Source organism: Bubalus kerabau, chromosome 1, assembly GCF_029407905.1.
Source record: "Bubalus kerabau isolate K-KA32 ecotype Philippines breed swamp buffalo chromosome 1, PCC_UOA_SB_1v2, whole genome shotgun sequence".
Classification (NCBI taxonomy): domain Eukaryota; kingdom Metazoa; phylum Chordata; class Mammalia; order Artiodactyla; family Bovidae; genus Bubalus; species Bubalus kerabau.
In genome coordinates this window covers 8,250,196-8,275,503 of record NC_073624.1, presented here as the reverse complement: position 1 = coordinate 8,275,503, position 25,308 = coordinate 8,250,196, and the positions used below count along the sequence as shown (strand labels likewise).

General features: G+C 46.3%; 1 protein-coding gene and 1 pseudogene across 11 annotated transcripts in view; both read right to left on the bottom strand.

The window, feature by feature from the left end:
- Positions 1-25,308, bottom strand: part of MRTFA (myocardin related transcription factor A) — a 207,448-nt gene that overhangs the window by 20,113 nt on the left and 162,027 nt on the right. For all 11 annotated transcript variants that reach the window (XM_055566620.1, XM_055566591.1, XM_055566611.1 and 8 more), the window contains one exon: positions 19,269-19,334. In XM_055566620.1, the coding sequence (XP_055422595.1) occupies positions 19,269-19,334 (66 nt within the window). The remainder of the gene's footprint in view (positions 1-19,268; positions 19,335-25,308) is intronic.
- The window catches only part of LOC129642100 (60S ribosomal protein L23a-like), a 105,967-nt pseudogene continuing 82,853 nt past the window's right edge, over positions 2,195-25,308 (bottom strand).

Below are 25,308 nucleotides of genomic sequence, written 5' to 3'. Positions count from 1 at the left end.
AGCTCTCATCTGGGTTTGAAACCTCAGGGGTCCCCGACAGAACGTCTGTGTTCCTGTCGCTGCTGGTTTGACGGGGGGGATCGCCTGCTCTCTGGGTCTCGTCTTCTTCTGCAGAGTGGACTCCGCCCACTTCTGAGAGTGACAGCGCTCTGGGGCCGGGGGCGCCCTCACCGCCGTGGGTAGGGTGCTGCTGGCACCCTGCATGGTGATCTGGCTGAGCCCTGCGTTAGATCCCCACAGGGGCTAGTGCGTTTCTGCAGCAGTCTTGGTGCCGGTCGCGCAAGAGCCTACTCTGCAGTCCACGGGGGCAGGCACACACCCAGTCTCTGGGCGCCAGCTCACGCTGCACAGACGTTCCCGACGGCAAAGGCCTGTGTCACCCTCCGGCCCACCAGCACGTGTGGTCAGGAGTGGGGATGCGCGTCAGGTGCAGCTGACTTCCTGCATGGCTCCATCTTCGTGCTGGCGAGGTGCTGTGGCGAGCACCATTCTGGACACTTTGAAGTGCTGTCCAGTCGAATGTTCCTAGTGACTCCACGTGGTGTGCAGTGTTGTCTTACGGCCGTGGGCAGGCTCAGAAACGGGAGGAAAGGCAGTGAGTGGCAGAGTAAGGTTCTCAACCCCATCCTCTCTCACCCTCAGTCGGCGTTCTCTCTCTCCTCTGGGGGGCTTCTTAACTTCTTCAGAAGGTGGAGAAGGATGACTCCACTGGATGTGGAGGCAGGAAGGCTGAGAAGCAGGGCAGAGGGCAGGCGGTGTGGCGAGGCCGGCTTGACCACCATGCTGAGCACAAACGCTGGGAGGGAGGCTCAGAGGAGGGGTGCAGTGACTGCAGGTCCCAGAGCCACAGTCAGAAAGATGAGCCCACATGAGGCTGAAGGCGCAGCCTCCAGCACCAATTCCAGGAGATGAGCCAGGAGGGGAACGAGAAGACCAGAGGAGCTCGGCAGTTGCTCAGAGCTTGAGCAAAAGAACCAGAAGTGAAGACCCCCGCAAAAAATTCAACACAATGATCACTGATCCCCAAAGATGGCTTCATTTTATGACATTATAATCTCACTGAATCTTAACCACCACAAGGCAGGTGCCACTCTTCCAGTTCTACACGTGAGGAAACCAACACTGCGGTGACCCGTGAGGCCGTTCACCAGGTACTGGACCCCAACCCGGTGACAGGCGAGGACTGTCAGCCCCTGAAGAGACCACTCTGCGCTCCCCATGTCTAATTCTGCTCTCTGAGAGCAAGTTCAGCGAATTCGAGAGCCACTTCCAGGAAGGCAAAGGAGGGGGCGATGGCCCCTCTTGTCGGGACTCCTAGAAGGCGCTTCTGAGGCCCGTTTGGGGACGCCTGGAGCTGGGTAGCCAGTGCTCTTGGAAGACTGGGGTATGTGGTGGAGAGGCCACCCCTGAACATGTCCGGTCAGCTTTGCTAGAAGCCGTGGCTATGGAGGGTCGCCTAGTGAGGGGTAGGGGTGATAACGCAAAGCCCTGGCCTTTCTTGATACGGAAGCAGGTGGCAGTGTCAAGCCATGATCACCACACGCTTGTCCACTAAGGAACGAGACTACAAGGAAGCAGAGCAACACAGAAAATACATTACAAAGTTCAGGCCTCTACGAGTTGTGGAAAATCCCCAAAGACTCAAAAGTTAATCTTAAGTGTGTGTCTGAGTCCGAGGGTGGTGTTCACCTTAGACTCGCGTCTTCCTGCGCAAGACTGCCTTAATGGCTTTGCCCGAGGAGCCCAGGCACTGCTCACTTGGAACTTTTATTTTCCCAGAAACTCCAAGAAGGCTGTCTCTGAAAGAGACGTACCCCTCCCCAAACCAATGCAAGCCCAAGAACTGCGCACGGCTGTCCACAAGAACACACATGTGTGGTGTCACTGGGCAGTGAAACGGGACTCTTCATTTCCATCTTCTCGAAACTGGTTTCCTGAGATGCTTGCACGGCTTTGTGTGGACACAGGGAGGAGTGCAAACACGCACTGAAAGGAAACAGCAGCGAGGAAATCAAACACGCCAAGTGGCTAAGCGGTGCGGTGCTCCTGATCCCAGTTTCGGCCCCGGCTGGCTCTAAGCACCAGCCATATACTGTGTTCCTTCTCTTCAGCGCCCATCTTCCTTCTCCCTGAACAGATCTGCTGCCTTAACTGAGGTCATTTGTGACCTAAAAAGAGAAGAAACTGCTTCAATTTCCTTTCTCAAAGGAAAGGAGATTTTTGCTTCCCAGGGGCAGCTGAGTGCTGTGCTGGGTGCAGTTCTCAGGACATGGACCGAGTGCACAGAAGCGTGAGTGCAAGCAGCCTTCAGGACCTCCCCAGCAGGGGGGCGCAGCGCTCTCCCACCACCAGCCCCAGACGCAGACAACGCAACGCCTCCTGCAAGCCACAGGGCACTTCGGGGAATGCTTTTCAGCAAGAACGACAGCAACGAATGACCAAGACTCATTTTCTCACCACTGTCATTTAGGAATATTTATTAGGTGCCTGGGTCTGAATGGCACTTTATTAGGTGCTGACATAATAAACACAAAAATGATCGTTCCCATTCTCAAGAAGATACCATGCTAGAACTAAAGCTCACCACCGATGCTGTGTGCAGAGGAATCAAAGGCTGCGATCACAGGACACCTCAGCGAGGTCAACAGAGTGTGATGGGCCAGGCAAGCCTGGGGGCTCTCTGTCCACGGCAGAAGCAGCAGCCCTGCGCACAGGGCATCAGTGGGGGCTGGTGTGTGTGGCAGAGGGGTGAGGGAATGGGGAACAAACGTATTTAACAACTCAGGTGGGAAACGAGAGCCAGATCCATCCATCTATCTAATAAAGCATTCTTAAGCAGCTACTGCGCTAGTTACTGAGGACAAGGATGCACAGGATGGAGCCCCAGCCCTCTACGGCAGCTCACGGTCTGGTCAGAAAAAGACAAATAATGACACCATAAGAGACAAGTATAGGTGCAGAGGTAACTGAAATGACTACATGAGACAGAAGAGGCAAAATTCTGCCTGAGGAAAGAAGTGTTTCAACTGTCCGGGTAGATTTACAGAGAAAACCCAAATGAAGGGAATAGAAATACCACAGGCAGACAAGGAAGGGAGTGGGCCGGTCACCCGAGAGCACAGCAGCTTCACGGGACTACAAGTGGTCTGACGTGGCGGGTCGGGGGCATTCATGTGGCGACCACAAGGCTTGGGGGGCCGGGGAGGGCCCAGCCCTTGAAGAACTCTAATGAGCCGTCACAGGGCTGCATCAGGGGAGCCGAGAAGACATACTTTCCTGTACTCCTCCCACTGACTACAAATGAACACCCCAGACCTTATAATATAGGTTCTCAAAGGTGGAGAGAAGGTGACAGACTGGCCAGGGACTTTGGAATCCGAAGAAGGACACAGTGGTGGGTCCCTCGAGTTTCCTTTTTGCCTCATACATCCCAGACTTGGAGCTGAAGAAGCCAGCAACCTGGAGATGCTGATGGAAGTGGACAAAAAAGCCCCAACAAAACCTACCCTCGCTAGGCACAGGACCAGGAAAAGGGCATCCCAGCAAGAGAGCGCTTAGACAATAATCAATCTACTCCGGCCAGACACCACTGTGAAAGCCCCACCCCTGCCAGGAAAGGCCAAGGGGGAGTCTAGACTTCCAGCCCTCCACGGCTGTGATGAAGCGTCCCAGTCCTCCTGCCACGGGGCGTCGAAGGAGGCCGAGGAGGAAGCTGCCCCAACCCAAGAAGTAAGTGCAGACCATGTGGGGAGCCACGTCCCCGCTAGCAGTAAGGAGACCCCGTCCCCTCTGAGGGGACTGTCAGGGGAGCACTGGTGAGGAGTCAGGACTTCCACCATTACAAGCTCACCTCCAACCCACAAAAACGTCTAACATCATGTCATCCAAGCTTTGGAAGGGGAGGAAAAAGATGGATAGGAAAGGTACTTAAATAAATGGCTGAAAACTTCCCAAATTTGGCAAGAGACGTAAGCCTACACATTCAAGAAGCTGAGTAAATCCCAAACGAGTTAAAGTCAAAGAAATACATGCCAGGCAGTGGAAACAGTGCCAGACTTTATTTTTCTGGGCTCCAAAATCACTACAGATGGTGACTGCAGCCATGAAATTAAAAGACGCTTACTCCTTGGAAGGAAAGTTATGACCAACCTAGATAGCATATTCAAAAGCAGAGACATTACTTTGCCAACAAAGGTTCGTCTAGTCAAGGCTATGGTTTTTCCTGTGGTCATGTATGGATGTGAAAGTTGGACTGTGAAGAACGCTGAGTGCTGAAGAATTGATGCTTTTGAACTGTGGTGTTGGAGAAGACTCTTGAGAGTCCCTTGGACTGCAAGGAGATCCAACCAGTCCATTCTGAAGGAGATCAGCCCAGGGATTTCTTTGGAAGGAATGACGCTAAAGCTGAAACTCCAGTACTTTGGCCACCTCATGGGAAGAGTTGACTCATTGGAAAAGACTCTGATGCTGGGAGGGATTGGGGGCAAGAGGAGAAGGGGACGACAGAGGATGAGATGGCTGGATGGCATCACTGACTCGATGGACGTGAGTCTGAGTGAACTCCGGGAGTTGGTGATGGACAGGGAGCCCTGGCGTGCTGCGATTCATGGGGTCACAAAGAGTCGGACACGACTGAGCGACTGATCTGATCTGATCTGATACATCACAACTAAACTTCTGAAAGCTAAAACACAGGCAAAACCGTGAAAGCAGACAGAGGAGAGACAATCTGAGTGAGAGCAGTTCTCTGCCTCATCAGAGGCCATGGAGGCCATCCCATCAAACATCCCACCACCCAGGCGAGGGGCGTGACCAAGTACACGAGGGGTGTGGAGTTATTTCCAACTTGATGTTTTGTGTCAAAAATTAAGTGGACAAAAAAAACTAAGTGAGGAGAAACACACCTAGTAACTGGTTGTGTATTCATTTCACTGTGCACGTCTGCACTCACAGGCTCCTCACTCTTCCCTGCACTAGCCGCTTTTAATTCTCAACTTTTCAAACTTACAGATCACTGAAAGGGCAAGTAATAACCAACCTTACAACTGTGACCTAGACTCGCCGGGCACCTTTCAGCCATATTTGTGTTCCTCTCCTGTGCACACGTGCACACACACACACGGTTTTGCTGGTTTGTTGATGAAATCACTTGAAAGTGAGCTGCAGTCAGTCGTCCCTTGGCATCTGCAGGTGACTGGCTCCAGGATCCCCCATGGACACCAAAGCCCACAGACGCTCAAGCTCCTTACACAAAATGCACATATCTACGCACATTCCCCCATGTACTTTTTTTATTACTTTTTAAAAATTATTATTTTTTTACATAGTTAAAACTTTTATATTTGGAATTAGCCAGCTGGACTCAGTTTAGATGATCCCAATTTTGTTGGCAACATCCAAAGCATCATAGTCAGGAGCCAGTCGAACATATGCCTTCTTCTCTCCATCAGGCCTGATCAGAGTATTGACCTTAGCCACGTCCATGTCATAGAGCTTCTTCACAGCCTGTTTAATCTGGCGCTTGTTGGCCTTGACATCGACAATGGATACCAGGGTGTTGTTGTCTTTTAATTTCTTCGTGGCTGACCCGGTGGTGAGGGGGAATTTGATGATAGCATGGTGGTCAAGTTTGTTTCTCCTGGGGCGCTCTTCCGAGGATATTTGGGCTGCCTCCTGAACCGCAGTGTTTTGGGCCGCCGGAAGGTGGGTGACGTCCGGATCTTATTTTTTTTTTTTGCGGCTGTGGACATCTTTCAACACTGCTTTCTTGGCCTTCAAAGCCTTTGCTTTGGCTTCAGCTTTAGGAGGGGCAGGGGCTTCCTCCTTCGCCTTCAGCGCCATCTTCATGAAAAGCCCCCATGTACTTTAAATCATCTCCACTTATGACCCCTAAAAGCGACTGCTATGCAAATAGTTTCCAGTGTGTGGACAATTCAAGTTTTGGTTTTGGGAACTTTCTGGGATTTTTTCCCCCAAATATTTTCAATCTGTGGTTGGTTGAATCCACCACCTGTAGATACAGAGTGATGACTGCCAATCATAATATTTTATCCCTAAATTCTACATATGCATTTCTTAAGAATAAAGACATTCTCCTTTGTAACTAAAATATCTTTAGCACACCTCAGAAAATGAACATTATTCAATCATATAGTCTAAAGTACAGTCTGTGTTTGAATTTCAACCGCCCCTCACATGTCTTCTACAGCTGTTTGGATTTTCCCCCTTAATCCAAGATGTAATCAAGAATCATGCACAACATTTAATTGTTTACTACTCAGTCTCAATCTGAAACGGAACTCTTGCCTTTTTCACTTTTCCTGATGCTGCCTTAAGTGTGTCTAAACCAGCTTGTCCTGTGGAAAGAATGTCATATAATCTGAATTTGGCTGCTTCCCCATGATTAGATTTAGGTTAAATGTTTTTGGCAGGAAGAGCACAGAGCTGAGTGCACTTTTCAGCATCAGCGGCACACGCAATGCCGTGCTGCCCAACGGACTGCAGTGCTGAGTGTGAAAGGTGACCCCAGCTCTCCTCATTCTGAAGGAAGCACTCCCCCTCTGTAATTAATACATAATCTGTGGGGTAACACTTGGAGGCCTTGTGAAAATCCTGTTCCCTAAGCACTTCATGCTTTTAGCATCTATTGACAATACCTTCCTGGAATCAGTTATTACGTTGAGAATCGCAAAATATTGAGAACTGCATTTTTACACGATCACTCTAGTAGAGATCAAGAGGCCATTTTTCAGAAGAAAAATATGGGGTGACCAAGTACATGGTCATGCCATCAATATTCCCAGAGAAAGGATACAGGAGGAATAAGCCTGGGGCATTACATAAGAGACTATGCTTACTGGGGGCCATGCTGGATGTGAGCTGATTGTGAGACATCCTCTCAAGAGATGTGCAAGCGGTGTGTGTGTGTGCGTGCATGCACACATGTGTGTACATGTGTGTGTGTGCATGCATACGGCATCATCTAGGGATGTGATATATGTCATGGAGAGATGGAAGAAAACACTTCCCAGGATGAATCTTAAGAAAATCTTGGCATTTAAGCAGAGGTGATAAAGAGAGCCCAGCAAAAGAACCTGAGAAGGCTCACAGGGGTGGGAGAAAGCAATGCAAAGCAGATACAGAAACTAAGCTTCAAGAAAAAGAGATGCCGACAGTGGGCAGGTCAGACAAAACAAGGCTAGCCAAGTTTCCAGAGGATCATGATACTTAGGACAAGGCCAGCAGTCTCAGAGTGATGCCAGTGAGGTATAAGGGGCAGAAAGCCATTTTAACACATGGAGGAGGAGGAGAGGAGACGTGGATTCAAGAGGTGTTGTCCCCCCAGACGTCACGAAGTGCTAACACTCCCCATGCATGTTAACTGAGAGCCCATGTGTCAGCTGGCGCTGGGATGTCCATGTTCTCATGGAGCTTACACTCCACTGAAGAATGAGGTGTCAGACATATAAACACCTACCACAGGAGGAAGCAATACAGGCTCTGAGGAATACAGAGCTGGGTATGGGTGACAGAGAGTGATGGGACAGGATTTATACACTGTGGTCAGGGAAAGACTTCCTGGTGTGATGCTGCTGTGATGCCAGGGCTGAGACCCAGAGGAGGGGGAATGAGCCCTGCAGGCAGGAGAGCAGCAAGCAGAGTGGCCTGGGGCAGAACCCGCCAAGTGGCCAGGCTGGCAGAGCAGAGTGACGTGGGAAGAGTGGGAGGAGACGCAGGAAGAGGGGAGCTGCACAGGGCCTTGGAGGGCTCAGGACTTTGCTCTCTTCTCCAGGGGTACTAGAGAAAATGAAATGGAGAGAAGAAATAAAGCGGGATTGTGCCCGTCAACCTTGCCATGGATAAAGTGGCTCCCGGGATCTGCTGTGAACAGTTTCTGTGTGTTTTCCCTAAGGTTTTCAAGATGGAAATGGCCTGATGTGAGCTCCTGAGTACCTGCTGTTTCCACACTTTATAAAGGAACTGACTTGCGTGGGGTCACATCCTAATCGGCTGCAGAACGAAGACCAGGCTCTAGTTCTCCTGATGTCCAAATCCAGAGCTTTTCGTGTGTGTCTATTTCCACATAAGCCAGGTAGGAGGAGGGTGGGAGTGGTTCAGAGGAAACATACTTCTCTGATTGAGTTGTTTTGTTTTTTTAAGTTACCAAAAAGTAACCACCACCAGAGATTTTAATCTGGTCTTCTATATTTTGCTTTCCTGTCCTGGCTCTTCCTCTGGAGACAAACGCCGCCTCATCATTCGCTCAAATACTGGCAACGGGACAGAAAGGAGGACTTGAGACGCGACCTCGGGCCATGTCAAGGGGCACACAGCTCCCCACCCCTCTCTCCATCAGCCCTCTCTCAGAGGGCTCAACAGAGCAGAGGGAGTCGCTATATAATCAGATTCCCTCCAAAGTGAATTCTGCCATGTCCCATGGCCCCGGCACAGAAGTCTGTCACATGGGTCTGGGCAGCGCAGGAACTCTGCCCAACTCACCCCAGCCGCAGGGCAAGGCCACTCGGGCGGCAGCGAGGTGGGCTTTTCCCAGCACTGGAGACGAGGGGCACCAGCTGCCTGCGCTCAGGCACACTGCAACAACCTCAACTGTCTTGGGAGATCCATCACTGACTCCTGACTCAGGTGGACGGGGCTACCCTCCACTCCAGGACTCCTGCGGCGAGGTGAACAGCAGCATTCTATGCCATCAAGGGGAGCGAGGCCTGCGACCCTAGTCCAGTGTTTCCCCAAGTGGGGTTCCAGAAGTCTTGGAGGGTACTTGCTTAGGAAGTCTTGGAGAGTAAGAATCTAACGCAGATTTCTGAGCTTCAGGAATTTTAATCTTTAATAAAAGCTCTTCGAGGAGGCTGGTGCCAGTAAAATGTGAAAGCCCCTGTCTCCCTAGTCCAGAAGGCAGGGGAGAGGTGACACTGCAGATGAGAAAAAAGGATTTTACTTGCTCACTCCCCACCACCGGGGGCTACGTGACTGCACAGTATGCCGAGTCAGGTCTGGATAACTTTTCTGAACAGTTAACTCAGGACTGCATCTCTGCTGGCGGCGCAGGCACCCACAGACTGGTGGAGTTGAATCTCCTGAGCCCTTTCAGGGCCAGTGTTTCAACCTGCAAAGTACGTATTTCTGAGAGTCAACGCATCGGCGGCTGTTTGCCCGTTTGCCGTTTTCCTCACACTCTGACGAGGACCTGCTTCAGCCAGGATGGACTCCATATGCTGCTGCTGGGACTGGCCTGGCAATCCCACTCCATGGAAGGCAGCTCCAGAAACGCGGCCCTTGCTCTAGGGCGAGCGGGTGGGGAGCTCGGAGGCTGCTGTGTCACTGGGTTCACAACACCATTAGGGCAACCGTTTTCCCTGGGACTCCATATCCAGGCAGAGCAGGGGCTCTTAACCTGGGGCACGCTGTACTACTTTAGATCATCTGTGAATCCCTGGAAATTGTGTGCTGAGTTCTGGGTTACTTGCCTGGGAAACCGCCTAGTGAGAGGACATGCAAGATTTCCCAAGGAGCATCAGTGGCACCAAAAAAAAAAAAAAAAATTCAGAACCTCTGATTTAACTAAGAGTTAAGACAGAGAAGAGATGCCCACGGCCTTCAAGCCAGCATACAGGAGCAGCAACTTGGAAGCAATTTTAACAGATGGCTTTAAAATGATGGAGTAACTTTCACATACACCCTCCCTACTAACTTTCACTTTCCCCGCCAACCCTGGTTCTTGATCTGACACTGTTCTCAATTTTTAATATTTACAAAGTTGACATTTTGGTGAGCTTACATCAGGTCATCATCATGAAATTCCACTATCAGTAAGAATCATTAGACTGTGACCTTCAGGAATCAGCCTGGGGTTTGGAGCCAGAAGACCCGGATTGGATCTACCTCTGTCTTCCACTGGTGCTGTGACCTCAGGCAAGGCCTCTGATCCTCCACTCTTCGGTATCCTCATCCACAAAACGGCAACTATACAGGCCCCTGCGGCAGTGGTTCTCAGCATTACAGTGAAAATGCTCCACCATCTGCTGGAAGCTCTGCTTAATAAGCTTCTGGCATTGTTACTGTTTTAAACTTATTTTTTTTTTCTGTGCCATTCTACTTCTGAAGAGAACGTGTGGGTGTGGAGTCAAATGCTGAGAGCTAACTGGGGCTGACTTCCATTTTTTGTCTTTCTGTTTTTATCTGTCATGCCAAAGTGTCTACAAAAATAACCAGCAATAATGATATTAACCAAAGAGCTGGGTCGACAGTCCAGGGACTGGCCATGACAATGAAAACCAGAACTAAGTCCAGGAGAGTCAAAGAAAAAGCTTTGGTGATGGGCTATGGGGAAAGATCACGCACTCCAGGGCAAGCAAGGATCCCCACTAACAGGCAGAAAACGTGCTCCACACACATCCTGTTTTGGTAGCAGGCTGGCCAACCACCCCTGTTTCGGCACTTGGGCTGTCACCCCACCCAAACCAGCAGGGGAGCCAACTACCAAGCACGAAGGTCAAAAACGGAGGCTTAAGGATGCGCAGCTTTTCCTTTTCAGAAGTGCAAGCTGCTCCCGGGTCTTCAACCTTGACCCCACTGACAGGGCAAAAGACTTGAGACTGGGAGGTAAAAGTCATCACACAATTCTGCATGGCATGAATACCAACAGGTACAGTGAATTTCAAAAGCTTAAAATGTGAGGGGTCAAATATTCTGAACTTGGCCTTCCAAGTCTGTCTTTGGCCTACATGCCAGGCCTGTTTGTATCCAGCTTTCACACCACAGCCCAGCCTAGCGCTCCAGATCAGTCCGTCATTCCAATACACAGTTCATGCTGCAGCACACACAGACATTCCTTTTTGAAGCCCCATAACCAAAATGTCTAGGTTACCTGTTAGATACAAGCTCTGAATCACCTCCGCTCCTCTGCAAATAACCTCCCATTAGGCTGAAGGATTTTAAATCACCACCATCATCAGATATCCATCAGGGCTCCCCCGAATGCGTAATTCTTTAGGATTTCATTGTTTAAGAAAAGTTAGTACATAGCTTCAACAAGTAACTTAAACTCCTTCACTATCTTGAAAAGATATGGCAAAGTATCTCAGATACTATCTTTAAAACCATCTCAGATACTTCGGGAGAAGGCAATGGCACCCCACTCCAGTACTCTTGCCTGGAAAACCCCATGGATGGAGGAGCCTGGTAGGCTGTAGTCCACGGGGTCACTAGGAGTCGGACACGACTGAGCGACTTCACTTTCACTTTTCACTTTCCTGCATTGGAGAAGGAAATGACAATCCACTCCAGTGTTCTTGCCTGGAGAATCCCAGGGACGGGGGAGCCTGGTGCTTCCGTCTATGGGGTCGCACAGAGTCGGACACGACTGAAGCGACTTAGCAGCAACAGATACTTCCAAAACTATTAAATGAAACTGAATACCTATTATACATTTTAGGTATTAAACTGTATCAAGAACCTGTATCAGGAAGACTACTTCTGATGGTCTGTCCAAGACAGCTCCCTGTTGGATTCCTCCTCAGATTCAACAAGGAAAATGCATGGAACATACAACTCATTCTAGAGTTATTTTAGGATTTGATAGCAACTGGACAAGGAGGCAGTTCCGCGCTAGTCACTGACCCCTGACGTCGGAACACACACTGCTGGTGACCTACAGCAGCAGGAAGAGAGACAAGAAGGCTGCTGCCTCTCAGAAAGTGAAGTCGCTCAGTCGTGTCCGACTTTTTGCGACCCCATGGACGGTAGCCTACGAGGCTCCGCCGTCCATGGGATTTTCCAGGCAAGAATACTGGAGTGGGCTCCCATTTCCTTCTCCAGGACCTCTCAGAAAGGCAACATGAAATGCCAGGGAGTGACATGCCCAGCTGGTCTTCTCCTGAGATGAAAGAGAAGATTCCTGAGGCCATATGGTAACACAGTCTTCCTTCAGCTTCAAATCCAGGATCAGGTTAGCCCCGATCCTGGAACACACGCTTGACCGTGGCGTTTCTCAAATGTCCTGTAAACCTGGGATCCAACTAGAGTGAAATGGTCTCACTCCTGAGCTGAGGATACAGCATCTCAGATAGCCAGACTTCTCTGCTTTTAAAAAAAAAAGTAATGTTGTACATCTGAAACAAATATCATGTATACCAGCCATATCTCAATTAAAAAGAAAAAGCAGAAATAAACTAGCTCTTTCACTCAAAGATATCTATGTATCTGAAAGCGCCAAGGGGACCACACTAACAGCTGTGAGAGTGAGCCCCTGAGAAGCACAGGCCCGGGGTCCCCGCCTGGGCTGGAGCCGGGTGCAAACTGCAGGCTTTGGAGGAGGTCTTTTTCTGAGCTCTTGCTGGAAAGGGGTACAGGTCAATCCTGTCCAGACTTTTCTGGCTCACAGGGACAGCTATTCAGAGACGACCACACAGAGCTTCTGTGACTCCCAAGTGGACTGGAGCACACAGGCAAGGGCCGAGGCCCAGGGGAGAGCCCACTCTCACCCAAACGCATCAGCTACGCAAGATCCTCTCAGAAAGAATGCCTCACACACACTAACACTTCACTTCAAATCAAAACAAACAACATTTCCTTTCAGCCTACAATTCTGTCATCTTCCATCTTTATAAGCTTTTTAAAAAGTGAGCAATTTGTCCGCAAACTAGACCCTCATCTGTGCTGGAATCACCACTGGGTCCCCGCTGGTGAACACTTCAGTCTCTTGGCAAGCTGCCCAGAAATTAAAAATATATACATTATTTCCAACCTATCCACTTACTTGTTTTAAAAGAGATTAAAAAAAAAAAAAATTACCATGAAGAGGGCAAGCTAATAAAAGAGTAGTCCTGCCAATATTCAACCGAAAGAGAACCTTAACAGAGTACTGTGTGTGGCTAGTGGTTCTCTGACTCTCAACGATTTTCAGCAAATTGCTCTTATTTTACTGGCTGTGCCTCAAGGCACGTGGGATCTTACTTCCCCAAACAGGGATCAAATCTGCGCCCCTACAGTGGAAGTGCACAGTCTTCCTCTAGGGAAGTCCCTCAGCAACTGTTTTTTAATCCAAGAGTAGAGAGGAAAGTGAAATTAAGGAGAATTTTATTTACTGAAGGACAGTTCCTGTGTCCAAACACTGGTTTTCACAGAAGTTAATGAGCTATATATATTAAAAGCTACTTTCAGATACCCGAATGGCAGATCCAAGCGAAAGCTCCACTCACTGCAAATAATTCTGCCCGTATCTCAAAAGCAGGAACCACGTATCCTCTCATTTATCTCCAAAATTAACTGTGGGGTAGAGAAGCATTTTATTTTTTTCACTTATTTTATTGAAGTATAGTTGATTGACAATGTTGTGTTGTCTGGTGTGGAGCAAAGTGAATCAGTTATACATATATATATTATAGCTGACATCTGCCAATCCCAAACTCCCAGTCCATCTGTCCCTCGCCTCCCCGCTCCTTGGCAACCACAAGGCCGCTGTCTACATCTGTGCGTCTGTTTGTTTCATTTGTGTCATACTTCAGATTCCACAGAAAGTGACATCATACGGTATTTGCCTTTCTTTCTGCCTTATTTTACTTAGTATGATAATCTCTAGGCTCATTAATGTTGCTACAGATGGCATCACTTCGCTCTTTTTTGTGGCTGAGTAGTATTCCAGTGTGTGTGCAGAATATCTTCTTTATCCATATATCTGTTGATGGACATTTAAGGTTTTTTCCATGTTCAGATAAGAATTTTATAAAAGTAGAATTTGAATTCAGAAAAGTGAAATGAGCTGTCCGAAGTCACCTTGTTTCTAAGTGGCCGAATAAAGCCTAAAATCCTATTGTCTAATACTACAGCCACCACCCACATGTGACCATTTAAATTAAATAAAATAAATTTAAAAATCCAGCTCTTCACTCAAGCTAGCCACATCTAAGTGCTCGGGAGTACCTGTGGGTACGGCTGGTGACACAGAACACTTGTATCAACACTGAAAGTGCTACTGGACAGGGCTGGTGTGGAGGGGGGCTAGTTCTTTAGAATTCATGGAAACTTGGGGAAAAGATGCCATGGATCTCATTATTTAATAAAGATGGACTGAGAATTACAAAGTTAAATCACAGCTCCTTTCTTTTATTACAAGAAATTTTGAGGCCTGGGGTTGGTTTATCTTCTCAGGGGTTATGAACACCAAGAGTTATTTTTAAAAGAGCTTCACCAAAATGGATTTTATCCATATGTACTCAGGAAAGAGAATCTTGAAACAAGGTTTATATACCTTTGATGAAGAATAATATAAGAAATAATTCCCAAGTTACAAATAACAAAAATATTATTATTAAGAAATTCAGCTACAGAGGAAAAGAGATCATAATAATTAACCCTGACACTTTCAGCCATTAAATAATCTTTTGTCAGAGTTTAGAAGAAATTTCTTCCTGGTACAGAGACTGCTATACTCAGATGAACAGGAGATTTTCAGCTGACGTGGGACCCAGTAAAATGCCAGTTTAAGCAACTGGGTCTCTGTGCAGCACTTGGCCAACACCGACAGCTGAAGCTGACAAAGGGGTCGGACTGCAGAACTGAAGGGTCAGGAGTCAAGATGTGGTAAAGCTTATTAGAAACAGAGCTGCAGGAACTCCATCACACGAGACCATTTTTTTCCAGTTTCAATGTGAGAACATGGGGCCTACTAGCAGAGCCACAAACCAATCAAACGCGCTGACCACTGGTTCACTTTCTCACCCAGCAGCAAGTCTGAGTGCCTCTCAGGGCCCAGCCCGATTGAGAGGCCTCTGGATCGACCCTGGCTGCCCTGAGTTGTGATGCCTTCACACTGTGTATGTATTCTCCCAACAATTCAGAAGAAAGTGTCACCAGGGGCAGTGGCTAGGTGCGCAGAAACACCATTTAAAATGAAAACAAGACAAAACAAACAAACAAAAAAAACTCACCCAAGAAATACAGAGGGAAGTCCCTAACCTATTGGATAAACAGATGATTTCCTCATGGGCTTGCCAAGGTACCAAGGTTTTCCTACTATATGCATATGGGGCAATAATGAACTGGTAAGGGGTAACTGAGGCATTAGAAAATGTGATCTCTGCTTTTCTTCAAGGGCTCACAGGAGAATAACAAGAGGCTGAGAGGGAAGAGACAAATTAGGCTCTTCTCTCATATCTAGGAAGATTACAGGAAATTTATCTGTCATTTGTTTGGGTCAGGAGAATGTCCATGTTTTCCTTTAAAAGGTTATTCCTCTGCAGCAGCCCTGACTGCCAGAATATTTTTCTTAGTTTTCACCTTAACTTTCTGGCTTGTACAACTTTAAATGTCAGAGAGAGAGGCTGTGGGGAAACTCTGTTTGGAAACAAAGTGAACCACACAGGACCCGCCTCTTCTATGACTTTTCATCTGAAATACAGAGGCATTCCTTAATTTCTGGACTTGAACACCAGCTTCCTATCTGTGCCATCGCTCCTGTTCCCTCAAGATATGCAGAGCTTCAGACATCAGGAAAGAAAGCATAGGACCTAGAATATGTAATTCTTTGCTATCTGGCACTCTGCACTTGGTACGGTTTAAGTAGTGTTACATTTGAGACACAGGTTTATATGATGAGAATGAGGGATTCTGAGAAATGACCCTATTTAAAAACACATTAGAAACCACCAACTTCTAGACCCCGTAGTTCAGATGCCATGAGCAGAGCGTATCAAGCAGTAGAAAGAGGTGTATGGGAATTGAGAGGCTCTTAGTGAAGTTGCTCAGTCGTGTCTGACTCTCTGCGACCCCATAGACTGTAGCCTACCAGGCTCCTCTGTCCATGGGATTTTCCAGGCAACAGTACTGGAGTGGGTTGCCATTTCCTTCTCCAGGGGATCTTCCCAACCCAGGGCTCGAATCTGGGTCTCCCGCATTGTAGACAGACGCTTTACCATCTGAGCCACCAGGGAGGTCCTTAAATCCCCTGAAATCTATGGGAAGGCCACTGCCCAACTCTGAACAATATGCAAAACTACCAACAACCCTGAAGGCAGGGCAGCCACTGAAAACATCATGCCCTGCAGACATGATGTCCAGACTGGAAGCCAGAGACCCCTGTGGGAGCTGTGGGAATGCTCTGTGAAACAAGGTGGGTGAGTTTTTCTTCCCAGAGCTACACAAAGATCGGGACGCGATGAATTGGACAAAAGACATAAACAGAAACTGATGAGGCAGAATACGGCCATGACTACACTGCTCCTTTCCCCTGGTTTAAGGGTCTTTAACGACTTTCATAAGTTGTACAGGTAACTTAAACATAAAGGCACTTTTCAGAAACTCCTCAGGCCAGCAAGATGGAAGTGAAACAGGCACTTCAAACCAGATGCTATCTTTCCAGATCGCCCAGTCTTCAATAACCAACAAATTGCTCATCAGTTACGATTTGCCCCCAGCACTACTCACATTTTCTTTTAAAAGACGTGAGCAAAGGATGACCATGGAATTGGTGGGGGTGTCAGGGAGGCAGAGAATGTCCCAGATTATAACAGGAGTTACGGTGGTGGCGAGGGGCTGTGGTGAGGAAGTGGGGTTACTCAGAGGGTGAGGGGCTGGGAAGCTCATCTTTGGGAACTCTGGGCCCCGTCTAGCAGGGCACTTCACACCTGGAGCTCTTCCTAGGCCTCAACACTCCCTCTCTCACAATCTGAGAGTTTGCTACCTACTTTCTTCACTGGAAAAGCTGAAAAACAAGCTGTGCCCATCGTTGAAGGTGGCATGTGTTATAAGGGAAAATGCGATATTCTCACAGAAGCAGGGCGTTTCTATTCCTACAGGAAGGGCAGTTACTCTCACTTCACAGATGCAGAGAACCACCCAAAGTACACAATTAGACACTCAGAATATTTTAGAATCTGAGCTCCTGGGAGAACAGGAGTGTTGTTTCAAATTCCATGCCCAGAATTCCAACAAGTTTGCAGTTAAGTAGTATCTGTTTCTGTCTGTCTTTCATTCTCTCTTTCTCTCTCATACACACACCATTTTACAATTGGCTGTCTTCATTCATTCATTCATTCAGTGCCAGGTACTGGGGGCAGAAATATAAATAAGATACCTCCTCAAGGAGCTCACAGTCTAACTGGAGAGACAAACATCTAAGCAAATAACTGCAATACTCAAGCATCGTTTGTCTTAACAGCACAGAATCCTGTAAGAAATGCGACACAATAAATCCTACTAAGCAGTTATCTCCAGTAGTCCCTGGTATCAAATGAAAGGCTGCAAAAAAATGTAAGGCCCTCACCCTCCGAGTGGTTTTTAGACCCTGAACATACTACCGATTCCGAGAAGCAGCACTATGTGCCCAGAACTAGCACTGCCCACAGCTCAGCACTGAGCCGCTCTTGTGTTGTGTACCGGCGAATCCTACCAGCCAGATAAACTGTGAAGTGTCTTAAGGGCAGGTCCCATGCTGAACATTTCTTTAATCTCTAGAGCACCTAGAATTATCACAGGCAAAAAACAGATCCGAAACACAGGATGTCCTTGGCAAAAGGGACAATGAGACTGATACGGGGTGACTTGTTCCTCTACAAGGTTTGGAGACTGGCAGATTTGGGGTGTTTTATAAAAGCACACCACCACTCTACCTGAGCACATTAACAGACCCACACTTTAAGGAGAAGAGTCCTTCACTGCAAGGTCAGAGGAAACAGCATGTGGGCAAATGGTTTGGTAGTTAACTGCAATTTAAAAAAAAATAAACTTGAGACTTGAATCTCCTGGCTGATGCTTAGGACAGAAACAGACCTCAGGATCTTTATACTTGCTATGAAGTTCCAGCTCTTAGAAATGGATCTGACATCACCACGAGGTCAATCAGATCCTGTCTTCACTTGCTTGAATGTCTTCGATGGCCTCCCATTGCACTTAGAGTAGAATCTACCTCCTCCGTGCGGTTGACAGGGCTCTAGTTCAGGCCCTGCCCAGCCTGCCTATCTTAGCTGGCCCTCACTCTGCCCTCACTCACCAGGCCCAGCAACCATGGCTTCCTTGATGTGTTCAAACATGCCAGGCTCTTAACCGCGCTGGGCCCTCAGACTTGCTTTCCCTTCTTCCTGGGCCCTCTTTCTGCTTCTGAATGACTGACCCCAACTAACCCTTCAGATCTCAGCTCAGATACTTCCTTCTCGAGGAGGCCTTTCTTGACCAACTTCTTCAAAGTGATCCCCTCTCATCCCTGTTATCTGTTAATATGCCAACCGGTTACATTCACTTCAGAGCACTTACCATGTTCTGAAGCAACAGTGTTAGTTTATTTGTCTCCCTGTTTGTTATGTTATCAGTCTACTTAGTAAGTGCAAAACTCCTGAGAGCAGGAGCTGGGTTTATCTTGCTGCATCAGTAGGCACATACCAGTTAGCCAAATACTGTGAATGAATGAGTGAGAACTAGCAAGATACAGCGGCAGCAGGTTAGTAGGCACTGAGTTAAGGTTTAAAAAATTAAAACATCAGTCCTTCCACTATGAAGCTGGAAGTGGTAAACGATATATAAATTTTTATTTCATTCAGCTGTGCCCAAGTAGCAGGAACACACAAAGATAAAAAAAACGAAGAGGGAGAGCCTAAGCTCTCCACAGATGACTCAAAAAGAAATGTCAAAAAGAGCAAAACCCTGCTGGTGTCAGCTTCCGCTTGTTTTATAAGGCTGCTGGTATTAAAGGCAAATTTTCTTACTTTGAATAGATTCCAAGATGGGTTTATTTCTCCCCAGTGATGCGGTTGTGCACCGAGCCCCACCCTGCGATACCCCATCAATGACTCCAGTTACACCAGGCTAGGGTATGTGAGGCTCTCACTCTAAACAAAACTGGGGCTGACTTGGAATACTAGGTGAGAAAGGGCCATCCCTCCCCAAGCACCCCAACATTCAGGCTAAACACACGAGGGGAGAGCGCTCCCTCACAGAACCCCAGCTCACGATGTGTTCCTCCTAGAAAGGGAAGTGGCACAGGGCGGAGAAACCCTTTTAAAGGTGCAGCTCACAAGCTAAGGGTGATTCAATGGCACCCGTAAGCCGAACGCTGTTTCTCTGAACTTGATCAATGAGCACAGGTCTCTTAACTATGGCCAAGTGAGAGGCCCTGAACTTGGGAAAGCGTGACAAAGAAAGGAGCGAGAAACGAGCCCGGTGGCCCTGTTTTCTGTTAGGTGCTTCCCGTGGCACGCTGGGTACACACACTGCGTCCCCAAAGCACCTCCATCAGGGGCTGAGAGGCAGGGGGTACTTACGCGGCATGATCCCTTGGCTCACCAGCTCCTCCCGAGTCCGGCGCTGCTGGAGCTTCAACTGCAGCACTGCAGGACAGCAAAGAGAAAGGGGAGATGAAGGCTCAGGCAGCCGTTCCACCACAAAAGACACATTTTCAAATGCAAAGAAAGCCTCGACACACAAGGGTGTAGTGTGAAAGAAGGATCCCCGGTAACTGTGGCTGTAATTGCAGAAGTGGCCTGATACAGCAGGGCTTCCGTATTCTGCTGTGGGCGGCGAGAGGAAGTTGCGAAGGGTCTTGCAGGGCGATAACAATCCACAAAGTACCAGAGTCTTGCCTATTGCTCAAAACCTCCTACAACACTGTGTCCTCCTCCAGGACTGAAAAAACACAAATTCTTAACTCTAAGAAAACATAATGAGGACCACCGCCCAGCAGAAAAGGCTTTTTCTAGCTGCTCTACGCCTTCCTCCTGGTGGCAAATGTTTATCACAGTTAAGTGTAGTGAGTTACAGATCAGGGAGTATTGGTTATTTGTAAAATCTTCTCTTTTGGATCTAAAAATTATACCTGTTTTCACCAAGCAATGCACTTCCCTGGGCCAGAAACTATTTTCCCATTAAGACAACTCTTCTCTGCCTCTTCCTCTGCATTTCGATCCTTCTTCTGTTGACGTGAAACACAAAGCTAGGTGAGTCAAAGCACATCCGGGCTAGGGGAGGGTGATGAGGGGGTTTTCTCCTATTTCTACTCTGGCAACACCACTTGATGTAACAAGTTAATAGGAATTTTTTTAAGTTAAAAGCCAATTATCTTTATTTCAAATGTGAGTGAAACCTAAAGGGTATTATTACCACTGCACAACATGCGGAATGATCAAGGCCTCCAATCAGAGGCGAAGTGAGAACATGTTCGGAAAAGGAAGGTTGAGAGGCTCTCACGGGCCAAGGGAAGTTCCTTTCTGTGATAAGTCTTCATTCTAAGGTCCTGCAAGTCCCATCTGAGGGCGACCTGTATCTATGTGGAATCACATTACCCTAACGTCTGTCTTTCCCATCCACAAAGCAGTTTTAAGACAGCCTCCCCAGATGGCAGACCTGTAACCAGTCTCCTGACTACCCTCAAATCCAGCAGGTCCAAAACCTACTGCTTGTGCCTAGTCGCTCAGTCCTGTCCGACTCTTTGTGACTCACTGGATTGCAGCCCGCCAGGCTCCTCTGTCCACGGGATTTTTCAGGCAAGAATACTGGAGTGGGTTGCCGTTTCTTTCTCCAGGGGATCTTCCCAGACCCCGGGATGGAACCTGCATCTCCAGTGTCTTCTGCATAGCAGGTAGATTCTTTACCTGCTGAGCCATCTCTTCCCCACCCCACTCCTCAAATCTAATCAACAGTCCATCCTTTTTCTCTTTAAGGGTATCACCATCCTCCTCCCCAGTACTACCACTAAAATTTTCAAGCCAACTTCAACTCTGCTAGCTCCTTACACTCCTATTTTATCAAGTTTACTGCATCTTCTCATGCTGCAGTGATAGCACTGGTCTTCCCAACCCAGGGATTGAACCCCAGTCTCCCGCGTTATAGACAGATTCTTTACCATCTGGGCCACCGGGGAAGCCCTCACCCATTCTAAGTCGTCACAGTCCGGATTGTCCAATTACTCACAGTTCACTTCACCTGGAAATGCCTACCTCATCACTTCTTCACCTGACTTTCCCAACTGAGAATTACTCCAGGCCTCTGATGAACTACCTTGTATCTGTTATAAAAAGTATAGAGATATTTTGCCCTGTGTAATACTCACCTCCAAATAAATGTAAACTCCTCGAGGATAGGGAATGTATCTTATTAATCTATGATGCTCTCCCAACCAATAGCACTCAGTACACAGTAGGTATTTGACAACTGTTTCTTAAATTGAACTGCATCTCTAAATGATGATACATACAGTCAGAGAAATCTAAATAGGTGGGTATTATTATCATTTACAAATTAACACTGTTAAAATTAAGAAAGCCTTGCAGAATAAAAGATAAAAGTGGCAACAGCCACACTAATAGCTAACACTGATAGAACCAATGGACAGAACAGGTATTATTATCCTACTTTACAGGCAAGGAAAATGAGGCCCAGAGAGATTAAGTAATTTCCCTAAGGTTATCCACTAATAGAGGTACAACAGGTTCTGAACTCAAGCATTCTGATTCCAGAACCTGGGCTCCCCACTTCTCTGTTTCTCCAGGATCTCCTGAAAGCCTGTGCTGCTAAGATAACAGGCCCGGAGTGTGATTGCCTGGGTTCATTCTGTGCCAAGACAGACAAAGGGGCTGAGGGACATAGATGATTCAGGCCAGGGACAAAGAAGTCTAGGAGATCAGCTTCAGTAAAATAAATTTAAATTAAGAACTTGATTTCAGAATAAATTATAGATCAGCAGCAACAGTAATAATAAAATTATAAGAGGAATCATTGAGTGTTGCTACGTGTCAGTCCTATATTAAATGACTGACATACTTAAAAAAAAAAAAGAAAGCCCTGTGGGGATATTACAATTATTATCTCCATTTTACAGATGAAAAAACTAAGGATCAAACCTTTAAACTTTTGCCTTGGGTCAAATGGCTCAAAAGTGCAGGAACTACGATTCACATCAGGTCTCTGTGATTCTAAAGTGAAGGGAAATACTTAATACTGTGCCATGTTTCCTTGGAAGAAAGAGGAGGGCCAGGCAGAATAAAGTAAGAGGGGAAAGGGGAATCTCTTAGCTTTTACAGTGTTTCTAAGGCCCAGTATAAGATGAGTTACTGGAAAATGATTAAATATATCAAACTTATTTCATTTCAGAGAACAGGGAAACCTAATGCAGTAAGTCTGAACACTTCAAAAAAACAATAATGAATGAAAAATACGTCTATTATCCAAGAATAGTTCTGAAATAGCAATTCGCGCCTTTCCAAAAACCCATATACAGATAGGGCCATAAGGAATCCATTATGCAAACTTCTTGACTGAAAAACTTCTTGCTTCATGAAAGCAAAAGGGTAAGTCTATGATTCATGGAGTTTAGTTGCTTTTTTTTTTAATGGCTCTAGTTCAAAGGGGAAGATTCATCTAATAAACCTTTTCCATCTCAAACTAAATGAAATTAAAGTTCAGTTATCTGAAAATTCCATTTGTGCCTCTCAGCAGTTAATACCAAACTCTAGTCTAATCTGAAATCTGACCAAGTTTCCCATTCACGTAATAGAATTAACCCTGTGTCAGTATGCCCTGGGTACTGCTACAACCTGATAGTAGGTATGTATTATTTCATACATTGCATAATCCCTGCTCACCCTAACAATGTTTATAAGGAGGAAAATAAGCAGCAAATTCAGAATTATGGTGTACGGTATCTGTTTGGCTGTGTATATATACAAAATCCTTCTTCTGAGATGTCTGACCACAAAGAAACAGTATTTACATGAATTTCCCCTTTCCTTGCTGCTGCTGCTGCTAAGTCACTTCAGTCGTGTCCAACTCTGTGCGACCCCATAGACAGCAGCCCACCAGGCTCCCTCGTCCCTGGGATTCTCCAGGCAAGAACACTGGAGTGGGTTGCCATTTCCTTCTCCAATGCAGGAAAGTGAAAAGTGAAAGTGAAGTCGCTCAGTCGTGTCCGACTCCTAGTGACCCCATGGACTGCAGCCTACCAGGCTCCTCTGTCCATGGGATCTCCAGGCAAGAGTACTGGAGTGGGGTGCCATTGCCTTCTCCGTTCCCCTTTCCTTAGTCTATCTTAATTCCTCTTAATTCTAAGCAGTCTAAATAAAATGCCTTTATGTTTCTAGGCCTTGGGATTATTCATTTTAGAAGAAATCATTCAATAATTTAAATACCATAAGAGTCATATATTATGTATTCACTGCAAAAGGTAGTCAAATCAGGAGCATATTTAAGAGAACATAATTTAATACAAACCACCCTCACCAAGTAAAGCTAACACTAGTTCAAGTGATTATTTTCAAACAGTGCTAGATCAAGGCAATTTTTAAAAGTAGGAATGCAATAAATTCTATGTTAGTGTATATAACCATTTAGATTTCCTCTCCAGTCCCTAATAAAAAACTAAACAAAAATACCTATTTATGTACAAGCACAAGTCTTTATACCTTCACTGTTACTGAATTCCACAAATTTAATATAGCATCTGGTTTTAAATGCGTCTGTGCAAGCAGCCTATTATATATAGATGAACAGATGTCTTTGAAGCTGATGCCTGGTGAATCAATTGAGCTGCCTGCCAGTAAAGGGTTGAAAGAAAAGAAACAAACCATAAAGTGGGGAACCTGAGGTTCTCTGTTCCCCATGAAAAGAACCAAGTTTTCAATCTATTTCAAATAAAGGTGATCAACTGCTATTTGAACAACTGGCCACTCAGGAAATTAGAGCAAGGGGAGGAACCTGACATTCTTCTGCCCGGTAAGACCACAGAGGTATGCCAATGGTATTCAAGGGCTGATGCCCAAGGACTGAATGTATCAAACAATTGAATCAATCAGGTGGTGTATTCCCAAGTCTGGCTCTGTGGCTCCCACTGGTCAGAAGTTCTGTATTTTACTGGGAAGGGAGGTGTGCAGCTCAGCAGGTTGCTCCTACCTCATTTGTATTCTCACCCATTACTGGTTTCCCCAAGACTTCTAGAATAGGGAGGGGAAGTGTGAGTTATGAGGGAAATAGAAGAGAAGAGCAAAGAGTTAGTACAGGAATAACTGGGAAAGAGCAAAACCCCTCCCCGTGTACCATCCTTGCTCAGGACAAAGACCTCTTCAATGAAGATTCTGACTGCAGGAACGTCCCATTACCTCAGCTCTGTCAGAAACACTGATAAATCTTTTTCTCCATTCTTTAAATCTGGATATGAAACTTTAAACCTAATCAAAAGACCATGAATTTGATTGCAACTTTTCAGAATATTTATGTTATGAAAAGGCTCCAAAATAAACTTGCTGATTTTGGGAATAAAGGAGATGCTCCTTGACTAGATACTACAAGTTAGCCCAAAAAGGCAGTGCTGTATTAGAAACTCAGTGAGGTTTATATGCTTGAAGAGGGCAAAAGGCAAACAAGCCTTCTCAAAAATCTTTTCTCCCCACCCCAAACCCCCACCAAGATATCTGACTCTAAGCCATGGAGGTTCTCATAGTTCCAAGGAGGATACAGAAACCCAGAAATGATCAACTGAAAGACTGGCCTGGTTGGAGTTGAGTCTGAAATTATGAGTTTTCATGAGGATTAAAAGTGATCGCTATAGTAAGATACTAAAATAAAGGATGAATACACTAGAAAATAAATTAGATGTCATTCCTGGTATTCCTAAGATACAACTAATACTAGAAGATTTCTCCATTTTAATTCAACTTCATGATACTTACATGATTTAGAATAAGGAATGTTTGATTTATCTACTCATGAATTACAATCAACCTCGTTCTTGATAATGAACAAATATGCAGAAAATCTACAAGAACGTCAAGACTTGAATACACTCCACCCAACAACCAAAGAACACAGATTCTTCTCAAGCATACATGGAACGGGCTCTAGGACAGATCATATACTAGGCCATAAAACGACTTTCAATAAGGTTAAATGAATTTAAATGATACAAAGTACATTCTTTGACTACAATGAAATTAAATTAGAAACTAACAACAGAAGAAAATCTGAGAAATTCAAAAATATGGAGAAATTAAATAACACACTCTAAAATCAGATTGATTATATTCTTTGCAGCCAAAGATAGAAAAGCTCTATACAGTCAGCAAAAACAAGATCGGGAGCTGACTGTGGCTCAGACCATGAACTCCTTATTGCCAAATTCAGACTTAAATTGAAGAAAGTAGGGAAAACCACTAGACCATTCAGGTATGACCTACATCAAATCCCTTATGATTATACAGTAGAAGTGGGAAACAGATTTAAGGGACTAGATCTGATAGAGTGCCTGATGAACTATGGATGGAGGTTGGTGACACTGTACAGGAGACAGGGATCAAGACCACCCCCAAGAAAAAGAAA